Genomic DNA, 17,055 nt, shown 5'->3' on the forward strand with positions numbered 1-17,055 from the left:
CTGTTTACAACACAACGCAAGAAGCATCAGCATAAACAGGTGAGTTTGCTCAAATGGTGCTGAAAAACGTGATACGACAAATGTAATGGTTGGCCTCTAGAAGGAGCCTCAGGGAAAGACATGTCAAATTTGAATAACCGCTCCTTCATACTCGTTGATGGGAGAAAACTGAGGCAATACTTTTGACATGTCAAAGCATATGTACACTTGATGTACACTCTGCTCACCCTTATGGACCGGAAAGTCCTGCCTCAAAACACATACCCGCGGGATGAATAAAAGTTATAAAACACAAATTGTACAAATATCTTCAAAAAACACAGGGACCGAACACTAAACTTAAAAGTTATGAAAGGGTTCAACCTACTTCTACCACAAATACACAATTAGAATACAAGTTAAAATAGTATATTTTATTAACTAAAAAGAATCGATACAATGTCAATGGAATAAACGTGTCTTATGCAAAACTGACCCTTAAAACGGATAATTACATTTCCCATTGGCCCTGGACAGATTTTAAAAAACAGGGAGGCAGGGGGACACTTTAAAAGCAGACTCCATCCCCAAGTCAATAGGGCTAAACTCATAAACCTTCCTCACCTTTATAAATTGACCCTCACTTTAGTGATACAACTCAAAGATTGGACATGAACATATACCTAACGTAAAATTAATAACAATAAAATAACTGCTTTTCATCATTCTGGTCTTAAGTCATGTTCACCAGTTGTTCCCCTCCTCAGAGGAAGCAGCTAATCTAGCAAGGTGGTCAAATTAGATGGATTTCCCTAATGGAGTTTCATGATCTCATCGCAGTTTATATCCAATAATATAATTAAAACAGCTGTGATTTACCTCGTATTAACTTAGGCCATGGTTAGATTATTATTATTTTTTTTATATAATAATTTGGTAAGTTCCCCCAAATTCCCATTTGGAGGATTCCTGAATTTACTGCATGTTCCCTCCTGATTCCAGGTTAACTTCCAACAGGGTTTTTGGGAAAACCAGGACATTTGGGGAAAGGCTCAGAGCCTGTCTGGTAAAACTAACAGGTGGCTTGGTAGCCCGATGTAAACAGTGTTGTTTCGTTTCACGTATATTTTAGGGTTGCGCCACTCAGTCGTGCTAGCGGCTTCCCTTCAACGACATCAAACGCCTCCGTTTCTCCATCTCCAACACCGCCATGGTATTTCCTTTGGGCTGTTTTACTTTATGGTCATCCGGTGTACAAAGACATCTTCTTACGTGTCATTCCTGTTGGTGTAACCAACTGTGGACATTACGGACTTAATCTTGCCAAAAAGGTAGAGAAATAATAACCATTGCTGACATTGAGCCACACTTTGAAGAAAGTGAAACAACCAGAAAATTCAGCTTGGATACAGGCTAGTTAGATGTGGGGATTTTAAAATGCTCAGATGACATCTGACTGGGAATGAAGTGGCCACCTAATGGGACCTCAGGGTCTTCCAATCGTGACACAATTCAGACAAAAGTTGTTTTTTTAAGTAGCACAATAAGTAGGGGGAAAAACAACAACAAAACAGGCTGACCACAAAGTAGAAATTAGCAGAATTTCAGATACTTCCATTTAGATGAACCAGTGAAATAACAGAAAGCAAGAATTTGAAGAAAGGGAAAGAGATTAGTAGAAAACATTTATGAGACCAAAAAACAAGAAAAAAGCCTAATGGTTACATGTAATACATTATCATTGTCAGCAGGTTCCTACCGTCTGAGGGACAAAAGCCTGATACAAATACACAAATTGTAAACAAGGCATGATTTCCAAATCATTTTACAATTTTTCTAAGCCTCATATAACCTTGTCCTGAAATACAATACTCACATGGTTCCAAATTAAAAGATTCAAATTGTATAAATGCACATTATATTCAAGGTGAATCTTTCTAGAAATAACAACTTTCAGCTGCTGTAACTTCTCACCCACTCCCACTCCATTCAGAAATAGCACAAATTTTCTAATTCTAATATACTCCAAAAATACAGAAATTATTTTTAAAAACATGATAGCAAACAACATCTATTAGCTAATGGATGTTTGATCCACGATACCACCAACACACCACAGAACACATTATTAGCTACATTTGCCATCCATAGACACGCGCGATTTGGGTCATATTCATTCGGTAGGGACTAGCTGGACTTGTCCAATAAAAAACACAAAAATTCTGTTCTCAGTTACAAAAATGTTTTAAAACATTTTCGGTTGCCTGCACTAATGAATATGACCCTGGTTCAGTTGGTTAACCAGAACGTCAAAATGCCAATGAGTTAAAAAGTATGCCTGTCATTTTGCTCCTCTCCTCTGTGTGATATCCTACTTGTTGGGGTTCTACTCGTTGGGGTTTGGGTTTGCATCAGGGTACACCGACAGGTCAAAGGTCAGTACTTTGCTGATGACGCAATCTCCTTGCTGTGTGGGGGGGAGGGGGAGAGTAACGCTGTCAGTTTTGCCCTTATTTCAGAAAACAGTTAGCATACATAGCTACATTCATTCTATTATCTAAAATGTGAGAGAAAAATGTCAAGACATTCTTATAGTAATGTTTTTATGTGAAAGCGAAGCATTACAAGGCTTTATGGATAGGTGTGTTCCATCCTGTGTTGTGTGTGTGTGTGTGTGTTTTGTTGCGCCTGTACCTCTGGATAGACCCCGATGAGAGAGTCGGCCTTGGTGTAGAACTCTTCCTTTAGAGAGATCACTATGGCCTGAGTGTTCACTGACTGGTCTTTGATGTAGTTGGCCACCTGCATAGACGGACAGTATTAGACATAACAGCATGGTCATGACATAACAGCATGGTCATGACATAACAGCATGGTCATGACATAACATAGTCATCTGGATAATGTGGATCGACAACACACCAGACATCTCCAACCTATCCCTACAATATATAGTGCACTACTTTAAATTAGTGCACTTACATCAAGAATAGGGTGCCATTTTATAGTGGTACTGATAGTGGTTTTAGCGAGATTTCAGGACAACGACATCGTAAACACATTAAAGGTATTTCAATACATAAACAACGATTGTTCACGCGGCAGGGTTTTAGACACAGACCTTGCCAATGTTGGTGTTGTCCAGCGCAGCATCAATCTCGTCCAGGACGAAGAATGGGGCCGGCTTGTAGCTGTGTATGGCGAACAGCAGAGCCAGGGCAGCTACAGTCTTCTCCCCTCCAGACAGGTTGTCCATGGGTCTGAACCGCTTACCAGGGGCCACACAGTTATAGTTGATCCCATCCAGGTAAGGCTCCTCAGGGTTCTCCGGCCCAAGGAAGGCCTGGGATGAAGGAACACAACATCAACACACCGACAAAAGTTTTGCTCAAATCGAAAGGGGCGCAGTCAAACAGACCATTGATTTCATATGGAATGACCCCTATGTTAATGCAAATACCACATAATACAGTTTGTAACTAGTTTGACTTGGTGGAATACGGTTCAGACTGTTTGCGTATGGTACAGTACTACTATGGAGTATTGCTGAGGGACAGTACCTGGGCAGAGCTGTTGCGTGACAGGGCTTTGTAGATCTCATCGATGTTGGTGGATACAGCCTCAAAACAGGCGTTGAAGCGGTCAAACCTCTCCTTCTTGATCTGCTCAAACGCCTGCTTGGCCTTCTTGGCTCGCTTACGGGCCGCCTCAAACTCTGGAATTCAGAATAGAGCACCGTGAACACATTACGCAAATGAAGACGCATCCTTCCCTGTTGTTTCATACGACACATTCGCCAAGAGAGAGACGGTAAAAGTTAGTCCACGTCCTCACGACTCATTCTCCTCCGTACCGTCGCTGGTCTCCTGGAACTTGTCCCTGACGGACTCTAGTTTCTCCATGGCCTTCATGTTGGGTGCGCTGATTCTCTGCAGTATGGACTGCTGCTCGTTGAGACGTTGCTGCAGCGTGTGCATCTCTGCCTTGATCTCATCCTCCGCCAGCGCGTCCTGAGAAACAGCAGACAAATATGCTAGGCGACTCACACTACATTTCAAACTCACACAAAAAAACAACCGCTGGGTATTGAATCATGGCTGAAACAGACAATTTTACACGTACAGTCCCCCACAGTCTATGGGGGAGATGAACTGCGTCCCAATTCTGCACACGTCTCCCAAAGTGTGCACTTGCAGGTTGGCTGGCATGGAACAGAGGGCACAGTCCGGATCTTCACCATACCATTGGTGAAGATTAACTGGTGTTGGAAGGACGTCATATGTTGCTCTGATGGAAAAGCTCAACCGTTCTCACAGGCTGTAAAACAAGCCTCGCCCAAGGACGCTACACTTGGCGTCACAACCAAGTCCTTAAAAACCTTGCGTCCGCCCTGGAGGACAAGCGAGCTGCCACCAACTCCCTACCACCCACAGCAGCATCACACTCCTTACGGACAAACTTTGTCTACGAAGGGGCTAAACCACCGAAGAGCGGCTCTACACCATTAGAGCGAGACCAGCTGCGCTTGGCCCGCGACTGGAAAATGCTAGCTGACATTGGCCGGCAACTTGTGTTTCCTCCGGAGATCGCAACCACCACCCTAAGACCTGACATGGTGCTCTGGTCCCGTTCACTCAATAAGGTCTTCATCATTGAGCTCACAGTACCCTGGGAGGACTCAGTAGATGAGGCTTATGAGCGAAAACATCTGCGCTATGCTGATCTAGCTGCCGAAGCACGGCATCATGGCTGGAACACAGAAGTCCGACCAGTGGAGGTGGGCTGCAGAGGTTTTGTGGCAACATCTACAACCAGACTGCTTAGAGACCTGGGAATTAAGGGCCAGAGCCAGCGTTCGGCAATCAAAGCTGTATCAGAGGCGGCAGAAGGCAGCAGTCAGTGGCTCTGGATGAAGAGGAAAGACCCCAGCTGGGCCCCGAAGTGAGAGGGCCAGGAGGTATGCGGTCAACAATGATTGACTCAGGGAGGAGGACTCCCCTGCCATGCATAGTCCCTTCGGATGTTGGCTATCAACAACAAGGCAACTCCTATGACTAATTGGGAATGGGACGCAAGCGTAGGATTGATCACCCTGTCGCTGGACGCCTTTGAGGAGGGTGTATAGTGTGAAAGGCCGAAACACCCTAGGAACCAAAAGGTACACTACTGACGATGCGCTCCCCAAATTTCACCACGCTCACTATTCATTAACTCTTGGAAGTGCTTGCACAAAGGATAGTAACATCTCATCCTGTGTTCTTGGAATCTCCCCGACATAGCCTTAGTATGAAGGGTTCACGCACGGGTGTATTTCTTACCTTGAGGTCTTCAGACAGGATGCTGTAGTCTATCTCTATGAGAGCCTCTTTAGCCAGGACAGTACTGGATGTTCTCTGACTGCTGCTAGACTCCTCCTGTTGGGAGCTCCCCTACACACAGAGAGAGAAACAACAAGATAAATACGTAACACATAAAATGACTGACCCAAACTTAAGGAAAGCTTTGACTATGTACAGGCTCAGTGACCATAGCCTTTTTATTGGGGAAGGCCACCTTAGGTTATGTGCACACTGCCTACAAAATGAGGTGGAAACTGAGCTGCTCTTCCTAACCTCCTGCCAAATGTTTGACCATAGAGACACAGATTTCCCTCAGATTACACAGACCCACAAAGAATGTGAAACAAACCCAATTTTGATAAACTCCCATATCAGCAGCAAGATCTGTGACCTGTTGCCACAAGGGCAACCAGTGAAGAACCCCATGGTAAATACAACCCATTTATTTGCCCTTTTGTACTTTAACTACTTGCACATAATGACATTTGAAATGTCTTTATTTCTTTTGTGAGTTGTTTTCTTTATTGTTGCTTTGGCAATGTAAACATACGTTTCCCGAGGAGAGAGCGAGCATGTCAGAGAGAGAGAGAAAAAGGGAGGTAGAAAGCTGGACAAAGAGGGTGGGAGAGAGAGAGATTAGTACCTCTCCCTGGCCGATGTCATCCATGGTCCCAGAGCGTAGAGGCAGTCTAATGTCCTGCATCTTACAGGCCTGCAGCAGGTTGTGGCGGTCGCTGCGTTTCTGCTCCAGCTTGGTCTCGATGGCTGTCACTTCCTTCTGCAGCTGGGTCAGCTCCCTGGGGGAATAACACACATCGGGGTCAAACAATACCGCCGCAAACTGCAACGCTACAAAACGAGTAACCGTCTCTCTGGGTCAGCTCCCTAAGGTAAACACTAAATTGTTGAACACAAACCAAATGGCAATGCTACAAACGGTTATTTCTTTTTTAATCACATACAATAATAATGTAGTAAGTTAGACATATGTGCCTTTTAGAAACGGGCAGAAAAAGAGGATGGGAGTTTGAGTGGGCGCAAGAGTAAGTTTTGCGACTCACTTGTTGGCTCCTCCCAGTTTCTTGCGTATCTCCTCCATGTTGTGGTTCTTGTCGTTGACCTCAGACTTCTTGGTGAGGTGCTGGTTCTTCAGGTCCTGCAGCTGGGCCATGGTTTCGTCGATGATCTTCATGTGGCGGTGCTCCTCCTGGGGAAGGGACGCAGGGAGAGAGGGAAAAAAAGTTTTAAAACCATCCAATCTCACATAACAAAGAGATTTACACATTTGATTAGAGCCATCGGTCTAAGAATTTAGGCTGCGTCCCGAGTCTCCTCCCTTCACCCGAGGCGTGCACACTCCTCGTCATGGATATAAAAGCATTGGATTGGTGGACGGGTGGTTGGACGGAGTTTCCGCCATTGTTAAATCCATTGAGTGAGAGTGTGCAACTGCACATTTCAAGACTTAGTTCGGAAGCCGTTTATGTAAATCTCCCTTTACCTTCTTGAGTCGCTCTATCTCCGCCTCGTCCTTCTTGACAGTCTGCTCCCACATCATGACCTTCTCTTTGTCCTCTTTCAGCTGGTTTTTCTCATAGTCTAGCTGGATGCCCAGACGAGTCTTCTGGGTTTCAAACTCCAGCCTAAAGGTCACAAAATGGATGACGTTAGTTTAATACACTCAAAGAAACCATCTCTCTCTCTCTCAATTCCCTTCCCCCTCAGACCTTTGCGTTTTAAGAAACAGGTGAGAGGATGTGAGGAATCAAAGGAAGATTAATTGAGGAAGAGCCCAAGAGACAGACAAAATGGCTGACTACAGCGCACAGAAACAAGTTCACATTCGCAATGCCTATTTCCCCCCAGGAGACTGAAAATATTTGGCATGGGTCCTCATATCCTCAAAAAGTTCTATAGCTGCACCATCAAAAGGATTTCTGGTTGCATCACCGCCTGGTATGGCAACTGCTCAGCTTCCGACAGCAAGGCGCTACATAGGTTAGTGCGTACGGCCCAGTACGTCACTGGGGCCAATCTTCCTGCCATCCAGGACCTCTATACCAGGCAGTGTCAGAGGAAGGCCTTAAAAATTACCAAAGACTCCAGCCACCCTAGTCAGACTGTTCTCTCTGCTACTGCACAGCAAGCGGTACCTGAGCACCAAGTCTAGGTCCAAAAGGATTAATAGCTAATCGTACTATTTGCATTGACCACCCCACCCCCATTTTTACAGTGCTGCTACTCACTGTTTATTATGTACGCATAGTCACTTTACCTGCATGTACATATTACCTCAACTAACCTGTACCCCCACACATTGACTCGGTACTGGTACCCTCTATACAGTGCCTTGCGAAAGTATTCGGCCCCCTTGAACTTTGCGACCTTTTGCCACATTTCAGGCTTCAAACATAAAGATATAAAACTGATTTTTTTTGTGAAGAATCAACAACAAGTGGGACACAATCATGAAGTGGAACGACATTTATTGGATATTTCAAACGTTTTTAACAAATCAAAAACTGAAAAATTGGGCGTGCAAAATTATTCAGCCCCTTTACTTTCAGTGCAGCAAACTCTCTCCAGAAGTTCAGTGAGGATCTCTGAATGATCCAATGTTGACCTAAATGACTAATGATGATAAATACAATCCACCTGTGTGTAATCAAGTCTCCGTATAAATGCACCTGCACTGTGATAGTCTCAGAGGTCCGTTAAAAGCGCAGAGAGCATCATGAAGAACAAGAAACACACCAGGCAGGTCCGAGATACTGTTGTGAAGAAGTTTAAAGCCGGATTTGGATACAAAAAGATTTCCCAAGCTTTAAACATCCCAAGGAGCACTGTGCAAGCGATAATATTGAAATTCTTCACCAAAAAAATACAGTTTTATATCTTTATGTTTGAAGCCTGAAATGTGGCAAAAGGCCGCAAAGTTCAAGGGGGCCGAATACTTTCGCAAGGCACTATATGTAGCCTTATTTTATTGTTGACCTTTTATTTTTTACTTTAGTTTATTTGGTCAATATTTTCTTAACTCTTCTTGAACTACACTGTTGGTTAAGGGCTTGTACATTTCATAGTAATGTCTACACTTGTTGTATTTGGCGTATGTGACAAATAAAATTTGATTTGACATTGACACAACGGAGGAGAGTGACTTACCGTTTCTTGGCGATCTCGTTCTGCCTCTTCACCTTCTCCTCCTCGAACTCTCTGATGTTCCTGACCCCAATCTCCTTACAGAACTCGATAAACACCTCATCTTCCACAACGTTCATCCGGTCTCTCAAATTATTGACCTCCTTTTCACGGGATTGGATGATCCTCTTGATGTCGTTGATGCGAGGGCCGAAGTTAGCCAGCTCACTCTCCAGCTTGGATTTCTCCTACGGGGGATGGGAAAAGGACTTCAAGCTAGTCTATTGAAATCACAACAGTGTGTCTACGGGGTTCTAGAAACCCTACTGACACACACATTGTGCAGTAGAAACTTCTATTGATGACTTTCTATAATGATTTATTTATCACCACATCACATAAAAAAGGCCACATGCAGCTCCAGAGCCACAGGTTTCAGACCCTTGGTTTAGGGCTACCGCAAAACGAACGGACACTGTGTTGCTAAACATCCATACCTGCATGTTGAGGGAGAGGTGTCGGGTCTTGGTCTGCTCCAGGTCGCTCTGGGAGTATTTCAGTCTCATCTGGAGGCCGTGGGCCTGAGACTGAACCTGGCGCAGCTCTGCCTCCTTCCTCTTAGCCTTCATTTGCTCCTACACCCAGAGAGAGAGAGAGAGCGAGAGATGCCCCATTGTTATTGTAGTCCTGTTCCTTTCAGAGAGGCATCATTGTTATCGCAGTGCTTGTGTTCAGTTGTCAGCCTCGACAACGTTCTAATAGATACATTAGGCTGCTTATCCAACTGCAGCTTGATAACAGATAAGTAAAATAGGTTTTACAGTTCTTAAGTTTCATATATAAGTATGGTAATATGTTATGAGCAATATTCCCTCTAAGCCACGCAGGAGAATTATCAGCCCGCGTAGAGAAGCACGAGATCAAAACTCCGGAAAGTTGAGTGAAGTTCAGTTAACACTATGAACGCTTCCCTTTACTGTGGGAATTGTGATCGAATCAACACAATATTATCCACTTTCAATTCAACATACCGAGAGAGAAAAAAACAAATTATGCAAGACTTACTATAATAATGCTGTGTTTACAGCATGAGTGGTCGTTTTTTGAGCTTGTTTTTTATTTTATAGATCAAAGCGAGTGCCACATGTGCACATTTGTTCATATCCGTTAGTAGTTAGTGAGTTATTAGCCCAATTATAGATCAGCAAGGGGGGACTGTTTGCTTCCTACAAGAGCACAATGTGTGTTTCTAGAAATCTTTGAAATGAGTCGGGTAAAAGAGCTTTTTTTTTTGTCTTAAAGGGACAGTGTTGTATTTTGAGACAGCGAGTAGTATAATTTGACTGATTCTGTGATTATGGTAAGAGAATAATGACACATTCTATATTTTGTAAAGTGGCTTCTTACAAAACACAACAACCTTTTCAGTCACCACCTTGTCTGAAGGACAAGAGGATAAACAGGTTAATGTCAAGCCCTGCGTGTTTTTCCCACATTGGCTGCTACTGTAGGCTGAATGATGGAACAGCTATTTCCATGTTAAAATGTTATGGAATGTATTTCTCCATTGTTTTTGATGGTAGGCCACTCTGGTAGACCTGCATTATTATTATCATTATTATACAATAGCCACAGTAGCCTGCTTGACCAGTGTTAAAACTAACCTAAAAGCAGGTACACCCTCAGGGTTCACAGTTACACCGAATTTTCAATGTTCAAGTTTGTGATCAACAGACCTGAAATTTGCCCAGTGCCGGAAAACAACAGAGGGAAGATTGTGATTTGGAGCATCCTACCTCATAACCGTGGGATGTGCGACTGGATTACCTTGAGCGCCATAACATGTTATGATGATGGTGATGATGCTGACGATGCTCAAGAAACCCAATGGCCAGAGTGACCGCTCACCTTGAGTTCCTCAGTGAGTTTCTCCTTCTTGTCCTTGAGTTTGTCCACAGCCTTCTCATCCCAGCGCCTGGCCTTAGCCTTCAGATCACTAGCACCCCCAGAGATCACACCGGACTTCTGGAACAGAGTACCGTCCAGGGCCACTGTCTGGAGGGAGGTAGAGGGAAAGAGAGGAGTCAGTGCACGTCTTCCACTCAAGGTGTGTGCGTACCTTGTGTCTGTGTGCAAAAAAATACAACCTAGCAATAGAATGTACCAGAGGCCAACAAAATAGAGAATTTCATTTCCGGGCTGGCTACTTTTTCTATTTGGCTGGCTACTCCATGTGCTTGTTGAAAACACTATGGTGTGTGTGTGTATGCATCAGTGTGCGTGCTTTTCCTCCTACCTTGTGTCTGTAGGGCCCTCCGAAGGCGATGCGCCGAGCGTCCTCTACGTTCTCGCAGACCAGTGCGTTACCACACGCGTACTGCAGGGCCTTCTTAATGTGAGGCGGCTCGTAGCGGATCACATCAATCACCAGCTTGGCGCCGCGCAGCTCACGCAGCTTCTCATCTGTAGGCTTCACCTGGAGACACGGACCGTTAAGACTGACACGAGCACAGAGCCGGAGATCAATAGACCGGACTGATACGGGTCTGTGTTCACATAATGCCATCGTGGAGTCCCATGTGTAAGTGACCAGTCCTGTTAAACTTAAGTCTTCCCCCAGTGTGTTACCTCCAGATAGTCGAGGGGCAGGAAAGTCTCCGGCTCTCCTCGCTGCTCCTTGATGTACTGGATACAGTCTCTGCCGGTCTTCTCCGAGTCCACGATGATGGCGTCCATGTTCTTGCCCAGCACCTTGGTCACAGCGATCTGAAACTTCTTCTGAGTGGGCTGGCACAGGTCGATCAGGCGGCCGTACTGCGGGGAATAGGGAGAGAGCGCTGGAATGTGTCAAAACCATTTCAAGGCCAAGTCAATATTCTGAGGGAAGAAACATATCTAGAAGACAGGAACAGTGAGCAGTTGCGGGGAGAGTAAAACAGAGAAGGAAGAGGGCATCCCAGTGACAGGCATAGATAGCTTACTCTGGTTGTCCTATTACTTACAATGCCTCCAGTCCCTAGTCCCGCCACAGATCCGGGATAGAGTTCCAAGCTCTCCATGATCTCTGCTTTGTCTGGTAGCCTCTAGCCTTACCAGCTAACTGTGTGCTAACTATGCTAGCTGCAGCCTCCAGTAATTTTAGGACAGATGCAGCGTAGAATCTCTTAATACTTGGTGGTTGCCCTATGCCAACTGACATTCCCCAGCCCAAACTCTGCATCGGTAGGTGCCCGCAGTCTTACCACCGACCCGGGATACAGTCTCTTGATGCTCTCCATGATCTCGGCTTTGCGTGCCTGCCTGCTGTTCTCCTGTCTGTCAATCCTGGCGTCACCCAGCTGCTCCATCACCTAGGGAACCGAGATAAGATGTCAGTCAAATGTCCTCAGGCAATGTCGACTGATATGACATGGTCCTGGGACTTGCCATTTGCTACCTATCTACATAGCAGCAAACCCCACAGGAGACAGGCAAAACTGAAAATGTATCGTTTTTTTTCCAGATGAGCAATTCTGATACAGTTATCATGCAATGTCAACACAAAACGTTTTAACTTTCCCCCGGTGCGTTTCATGATCAACCAATAGCTTGGATTGGTTGACTGACAGATAAGTGTTCCAGTACCTGGTTGAGTTCCAGGTTAATCTCGTCGATCCTCTTCTTGGCCCCCTCCACCTCCTCAGTCAGCTCCTCCTCCATTCTCTTCTGTTCATCCAGAGACTGCTTGCTGGTGGTAATGTAGTCCTCCAGCTTCTCAATACGCTTCTGGTTCTCCTCTATCTCACGGATCTTCTGCTTGATCTTGGCCTGCAGATGTAACATATTAATAACGTTAAGCTCTCTTTTTACATTGCGTGCCCCGACGAGCAACAACCCTGTATTCCGTATCGTCCTCATCCTTTTACCTCGGTCTCCACTTTCTTCCTTTCCTCAAGGTCGAGCCGGTCCTGGTCGGCCTTCTGGTCTCTGTTGAACTTCTCCAGCTCCTGGGCCAGAGTGGCCGCCCGCTTACTGGCCTCCTCCTTCAGACGGTGGTAGGCCTTGACCTGGGGAGAGCGGGAGGAAGGTGGCGAGTATAGAATATTCACCTACATATTTGAGAGATAGTAAGTCTGGCTAACCTGGGAGATGAACCAGCGACCTTCCCATACATCCCTCACTGAGGCAACACTGCTGCCTGATAGTCCGCTGTAACCTTTCATAGGATCCCAGTCTATCTCCCTGTGACCATTCATATTTAACTTAGGAACACCCTCATGACCGTTCATAGGCTCCAACCTGGTTTTCCTCCAGTGTGAGGTCCTGTCCCTGGCTCTGGGCCTCCTCCTCCATGCGGTCGTCAAACTCCTGCCGGGCCATCTCCACAGCGCCCTGTTCTTTCTCCAACTCATCCATGTCCCCCTTCCTCTTCTTGTACAGCTTCTGGGCGTTCTGGAGGGACTTCTTGGCTGCCTCCAGTTTTTTGATCTTGTGGGAGGTGTTCTCTTTGGCCTTGATGTACTGCGGACGCTTTTGGTTCAGTTCAGCATCCTTCTCCCTGTAGGAGGAAGAGGGAGTGGAAAAGGTTAAGATATTAAATCCGTTAACTTCCAAAATGGCAACAATTCCACTTGGTCTATCGTACTCTTAAGCTCTTCTTCACGGCCTGTCCCCATTTCCCCTTGCTCCCTCCCTACGCACTTGATCTCTTTCTCCACCATCTGCTGGTCTCTCAATCCTCCCCAGCTCTCCCTCCCTCCATCCCCACTCACTTGATCTCTTTCTCCACCGTCTGTTGGTCTCTCATCATCCTCCCCAGCTCTTTCTTCTTCTCCTTCAGTTCCTCCTCCACGTGGTCCATCTTCTTGCGGTCCTTGTCGATCTCCTTGTTGCGGTGCGACAGCTCGCGGTTCAGCTTGTCGATCTCGGCGTCGTTGTGGTACAGCTTGAACAGCTGCATCTGGACGTGGGCCTTCACCACCTCGTCCTTCAGACGCTGGTAACGCTCAGCCTGGAGAGGGGGAGGGAGAAAGTGTGAATGATACATCAAAACTACATAGAAGGTTCGCAAATGGTGGCAATTTTTATTGAAACATTTTTTGTGGTGTAGGGTGAATTGCAAAAATAATGGGGTCTATCAATCTGTCTCAATATTACCTTCTACCTACTGACGGGAAGTGTGAGTGAGCTCTCGTGAGAAGAGAAGGATGCTATCTGACTGGCTGTCTTCCATACCTCCTCTTTCTCCTGTTTGGCCTCTTTGCGTTCAGCGGCGATGTTCTTCTTGCGGTGGTAGTTAAATTGGGTGTCCTCCTCAGCCTTCACCATCTCCTTCTTCCTACGGTCGTACTCCTGAGCCAGCTCCCCAGACCGGGAGATCTCCTCAAACAGAGCAGTACGCTCCTTAGGGTTCTTCATGGCTATCGACTCCACCGCACCCTGATTGGGGAATACATAGAGGTCAGAGGTTACGAACACAGTCTTAAACAGAGTAAGCGAGGTCCATGGACAAACAGTCTCTAGGGTTCTCTCACCAAGACAGCTCTCATCTATATTATTCGTAGCTGTCTATTTACCACCACAAACCAGTGCTGCACTAAGACCGCACTCAACCAGCTGTATTAGGCCATAAGCAAACAAGAAAATGCTCACCCAGAAGCAGCGCTTCTAGTGGCTGGAGACTTTATTGCAGGCCAATCTGTTTTACCTCATTTCTAACAGCTATAAGTTATACAGCTGCACCAATGAGAGCCTCCTGACCGGTTGAATCACCGCAAGGCGTGAAAAGAGGGTATTGCGTACGGCCCAGTACATCACTGGGGCCAAGCTTCCTGACATCCAGGACCTCTATACCAGGTGGTATCAGAGGAAGGCCCAAAAAATGGTCAAAGACTCCAGTCACCCAAGTCAAAGACTGTTCTCTCTGCTACCGCACTGCAAGCGGTACAGGAGCTCCAAGTCTAGGACCAAAAGGTTCCTTAACAGCTTCTACCCCCAAGCCATAAGACTGCTAATTAACAACTAATCATATGGCCAACCAGACCATATGGCCAACCAGATCTCCATTGACCCCCCCCCCTTTGTTTTTACACTGCTACTACTCTCTGTTTATCATCTATGCATAGTCACTTTAGCTCGACTATCCTGTACCCCTACACAGTCACTCGGTACCCCCTTGTTATTGTTACGTACATTTCTTGTATTACTTTTTTACTTAGTTAAAAAAAAATTGACTTCAGCTTATTTAGTAAATATTTGATCAACTATTTCTTGAACTGCATTGTTGATTAAGGGCTTGTAAGTAAGCATTTCACTGTAAAGTCTACACCGGTTGTATTTGGCACATGTGACAAATAACATTTGATTTTATTAGCTTTTAAGGAAGCTCTACACATATTCTGCTAACATATGCAAAATGTTTGCATGTGCATATGTAGTGTACATTTTATATGAAGATCGAGAAAATCTGTCTACTTACCCAAAACAATATATATATATAGTTTTTGCATGTGACTATTACCGTGTGTGTATGTTACTGTTTGTATCAGTTCTCACCTGGAAGACGAGGAAGTTCCTGGCCTTGATGAGGATTCCTAGTTTCTCCAGCTCCTCGCTGTACTCTGCCAGATTCACCACCTTACTGTTGATACGGTACTCTGACGACGAGCCTGACACACAGAGAAGATTTGTGATAGTTATGGCTATCCGACAAGAGATCAGAATATCAAGGGTCTGTCCAAAATGGCACCCTATTCCCTATATAGTGCACTACTTTTGACCAGGACCCATCAAAAGTAATGCACTATGAGGGATTTGAGTGCCATTTCAGACTCAGCCAGACACCACAAATTGGACTAGCAGAAATTAAGGGAAGCTTCACAGCCACACAGTTTATCACATCTGGATGTGGAGACAGCTGTGGCATACCAATGATGATTCTGGTGAAGGTGCGCTCTTCCCCGCTGTCCTCATGGTACACCATGCTCACAAAGGCCCTGTTGGCTGCCGGCTTCCCCACGGGAGCTCCGTGGATCAGGTCCTTCAGAGTCTTCACACGCAGGTTGCTGGTCTTCTCAGCCAGCACGAAGCTGATGGCGTCCATGAGGTTGGACTTGCCTGGGAGGGAGAGAATATGAATGGGAACAAATGTAGTCAGCCAGTGAACTATTCAAGTCTTGCAAATATTGTTTACTTGGAAAAGGATGTAAATAACTTAGGACCTGGATAAGTTGATACCTAATCAGTTGCACAACAATGCATTCAACCGAACTGTCTTCCGATTGCACTCAACCCATCGGAATCAGAGAGGTGCGGGGGCCACCTTAAATCGACGTTGACGTGATCGGCGCCCGGGACTACATTAAACTGTTGATCTAGCTAATGTTTATTAGATCAACTACCTGCAAGGTCTCATTCAAAGTCTCCAGAGGGCACAACAAAACGTATTCCCCCTTAGGAGACTGAAAAGATTTGGCATGGGTCTTCAGATCCTCAAAATGTTTTACAGCTGCACCATCAGAGCATCCTGACGGGTTACATCACTGGGTCCAAGAGGCTCCTAAATAGCTTCTACCCCCAAGCCATAAGACTCCTGAACACTTAATCAAAAGGCTACCAGACTATTTGCATTGCCCCCCCCCCCCCACACACTCTCTGTTATTATCTGTGCATAGTCACTTTAATAACTCTACGTACATGTAATTGAGTTAATATGTACCTCGACACCGGTTGCCCCCCGCACATTGACTCTGTACCGCAAGCTCCTGTATATAGCCCCGCTATTGTTATTTACTGTTGCTCTAAACATTAGTTATTCTTATCTTTTACTTTTTTTGTTGTTGGTATTTTCTTAACTGCATTGTTGGTTAAGGGCTTGTAAGTAAGCATTTCACTGTAAGGTTGTATTCGGCGCATTTGACAATTACAATTGAATTTGTCTGTGAGGGAAATGTTTATCATAGCAAAACGTTTTGGACCCGTGGCTAGCTAGCTACAGTTATAGCAACAACAACAAAAATGTAGCTAATATTAAATAGAAAGCAAGTGTTCATATGCTGTCGTTGTCGACAAAGTAACACGTATAGTCGCCCATGCATGCATTGATGCAAATAGTCAACCCGGCTAAACTAACATTAGCTAGCAATTTAGCTAGGACTAGCAGTACAGTAATGTTAGCATTAGCTAGATAGCCTACTTGCAATGTTGATTGGCCACTACTTACCGGATCCATTGGGTCCAATAATCGCGGTAAACTTGTGAAAGGGGCCGATGATTTGCCTTCCCTTGTAAGATTTGAAGTTTTCGATCTCTATTAGTTTCAAATAACCCATTTTTGACCAGATCGCTTGTGCGGAAACAGATGAAGGAATATGTGTTGTTGTGCTAGCAGCTAATGTCGCTAATGCTAGCTAGCGTTTGAACTCAAACGAGAAACATGCAAGCATATGGTAAACACTTAAAATATATAAAAAAATAAGCTAAAGTTGCATAATCGGTTGGTGTGCCCGGCTAACTAACTCGATCAGCTTGCAAGCTAGCTTTCAAAATGTACGACTGCAACAACAATGCGCCATTTTACAGTCCTCCTACTGGATTTGAGACCTCTGAGCGCGCGCGT

At 45.3% G+C, this 17,055-nt stretch overlaps 1 protein-coding gene across 1 annotated transcript; it reads right to left on the reverse strand.

The window, feature by feature from the left end:
• Positions 1 to 392: 392 nt before the first annotated feature.
• On the reverse strand, positions 393 to 17,046 carry LOC124046108 (structural maintenance of chromosomes protein 1A). The gene is made up of 23 exons (XM_046366124.1): positions 16,660 to 17,046; positions 15,366 to 15,554; positions 14,994 to 15,106; positions 13,674 to 13,877; positions 13,211 to 13,449; positions 12,738 to 12,996; positions 12,365 to 12,505; positions 12,084 to 12,266; positions 11,702 to 11,809; positions 11,088 to 11,273; positions 10,756 to 10,935; positions 10,368 to 10,514; positions 8,957 to 9,094; positions 8,484 to 8,707; positions 6,820 to 6,961; positions 6,380 to 6,525; positions 5,962 to 6,115; positions 5,298 to 5,408; positions 3,833 to 3,989; positions 3,540 to 3,694; positions 3,101 to 3,322; positions 2,674 to 2,781; positions 393 to 2,446 (listed from the first exon to the last, which is right to left on the reverse strand). The coding sequence occupies exons 1-23, from the start codon at positions 16,766 to 16,768 to the stop codon at positions 2,366 to 2,368; spliced, it is 3,696 nt and encodes a 1,231-aa protein (XP_046222080.1). The 5' UTR covers positions 16,769 to 17,046; the 3' UTR covers positions 393 to 2,365.
• Positions 17,047 to 17,055: the final 9 nt, after the last annotated feature.

The sequence above is a fragment of the Oncorhynchus gorbuscha genome, linkage group LG10 (assembly GCF_021184085.1).
Source record: "Oncorhynchus gorbuscha isolate QuinsamMale2020 ecotype Even-year linkage group LG10, OgorEven_v1.0, whole genome shotgun sequence".
Taxonomy (NCBI): domain Eukaryota; kingdom Metazoa; phylum Chordata; class Actinopteri; order Salmoniformes; family Salmonidae; genus Oncorhynchus; species Oncorhynchus gorbuscha.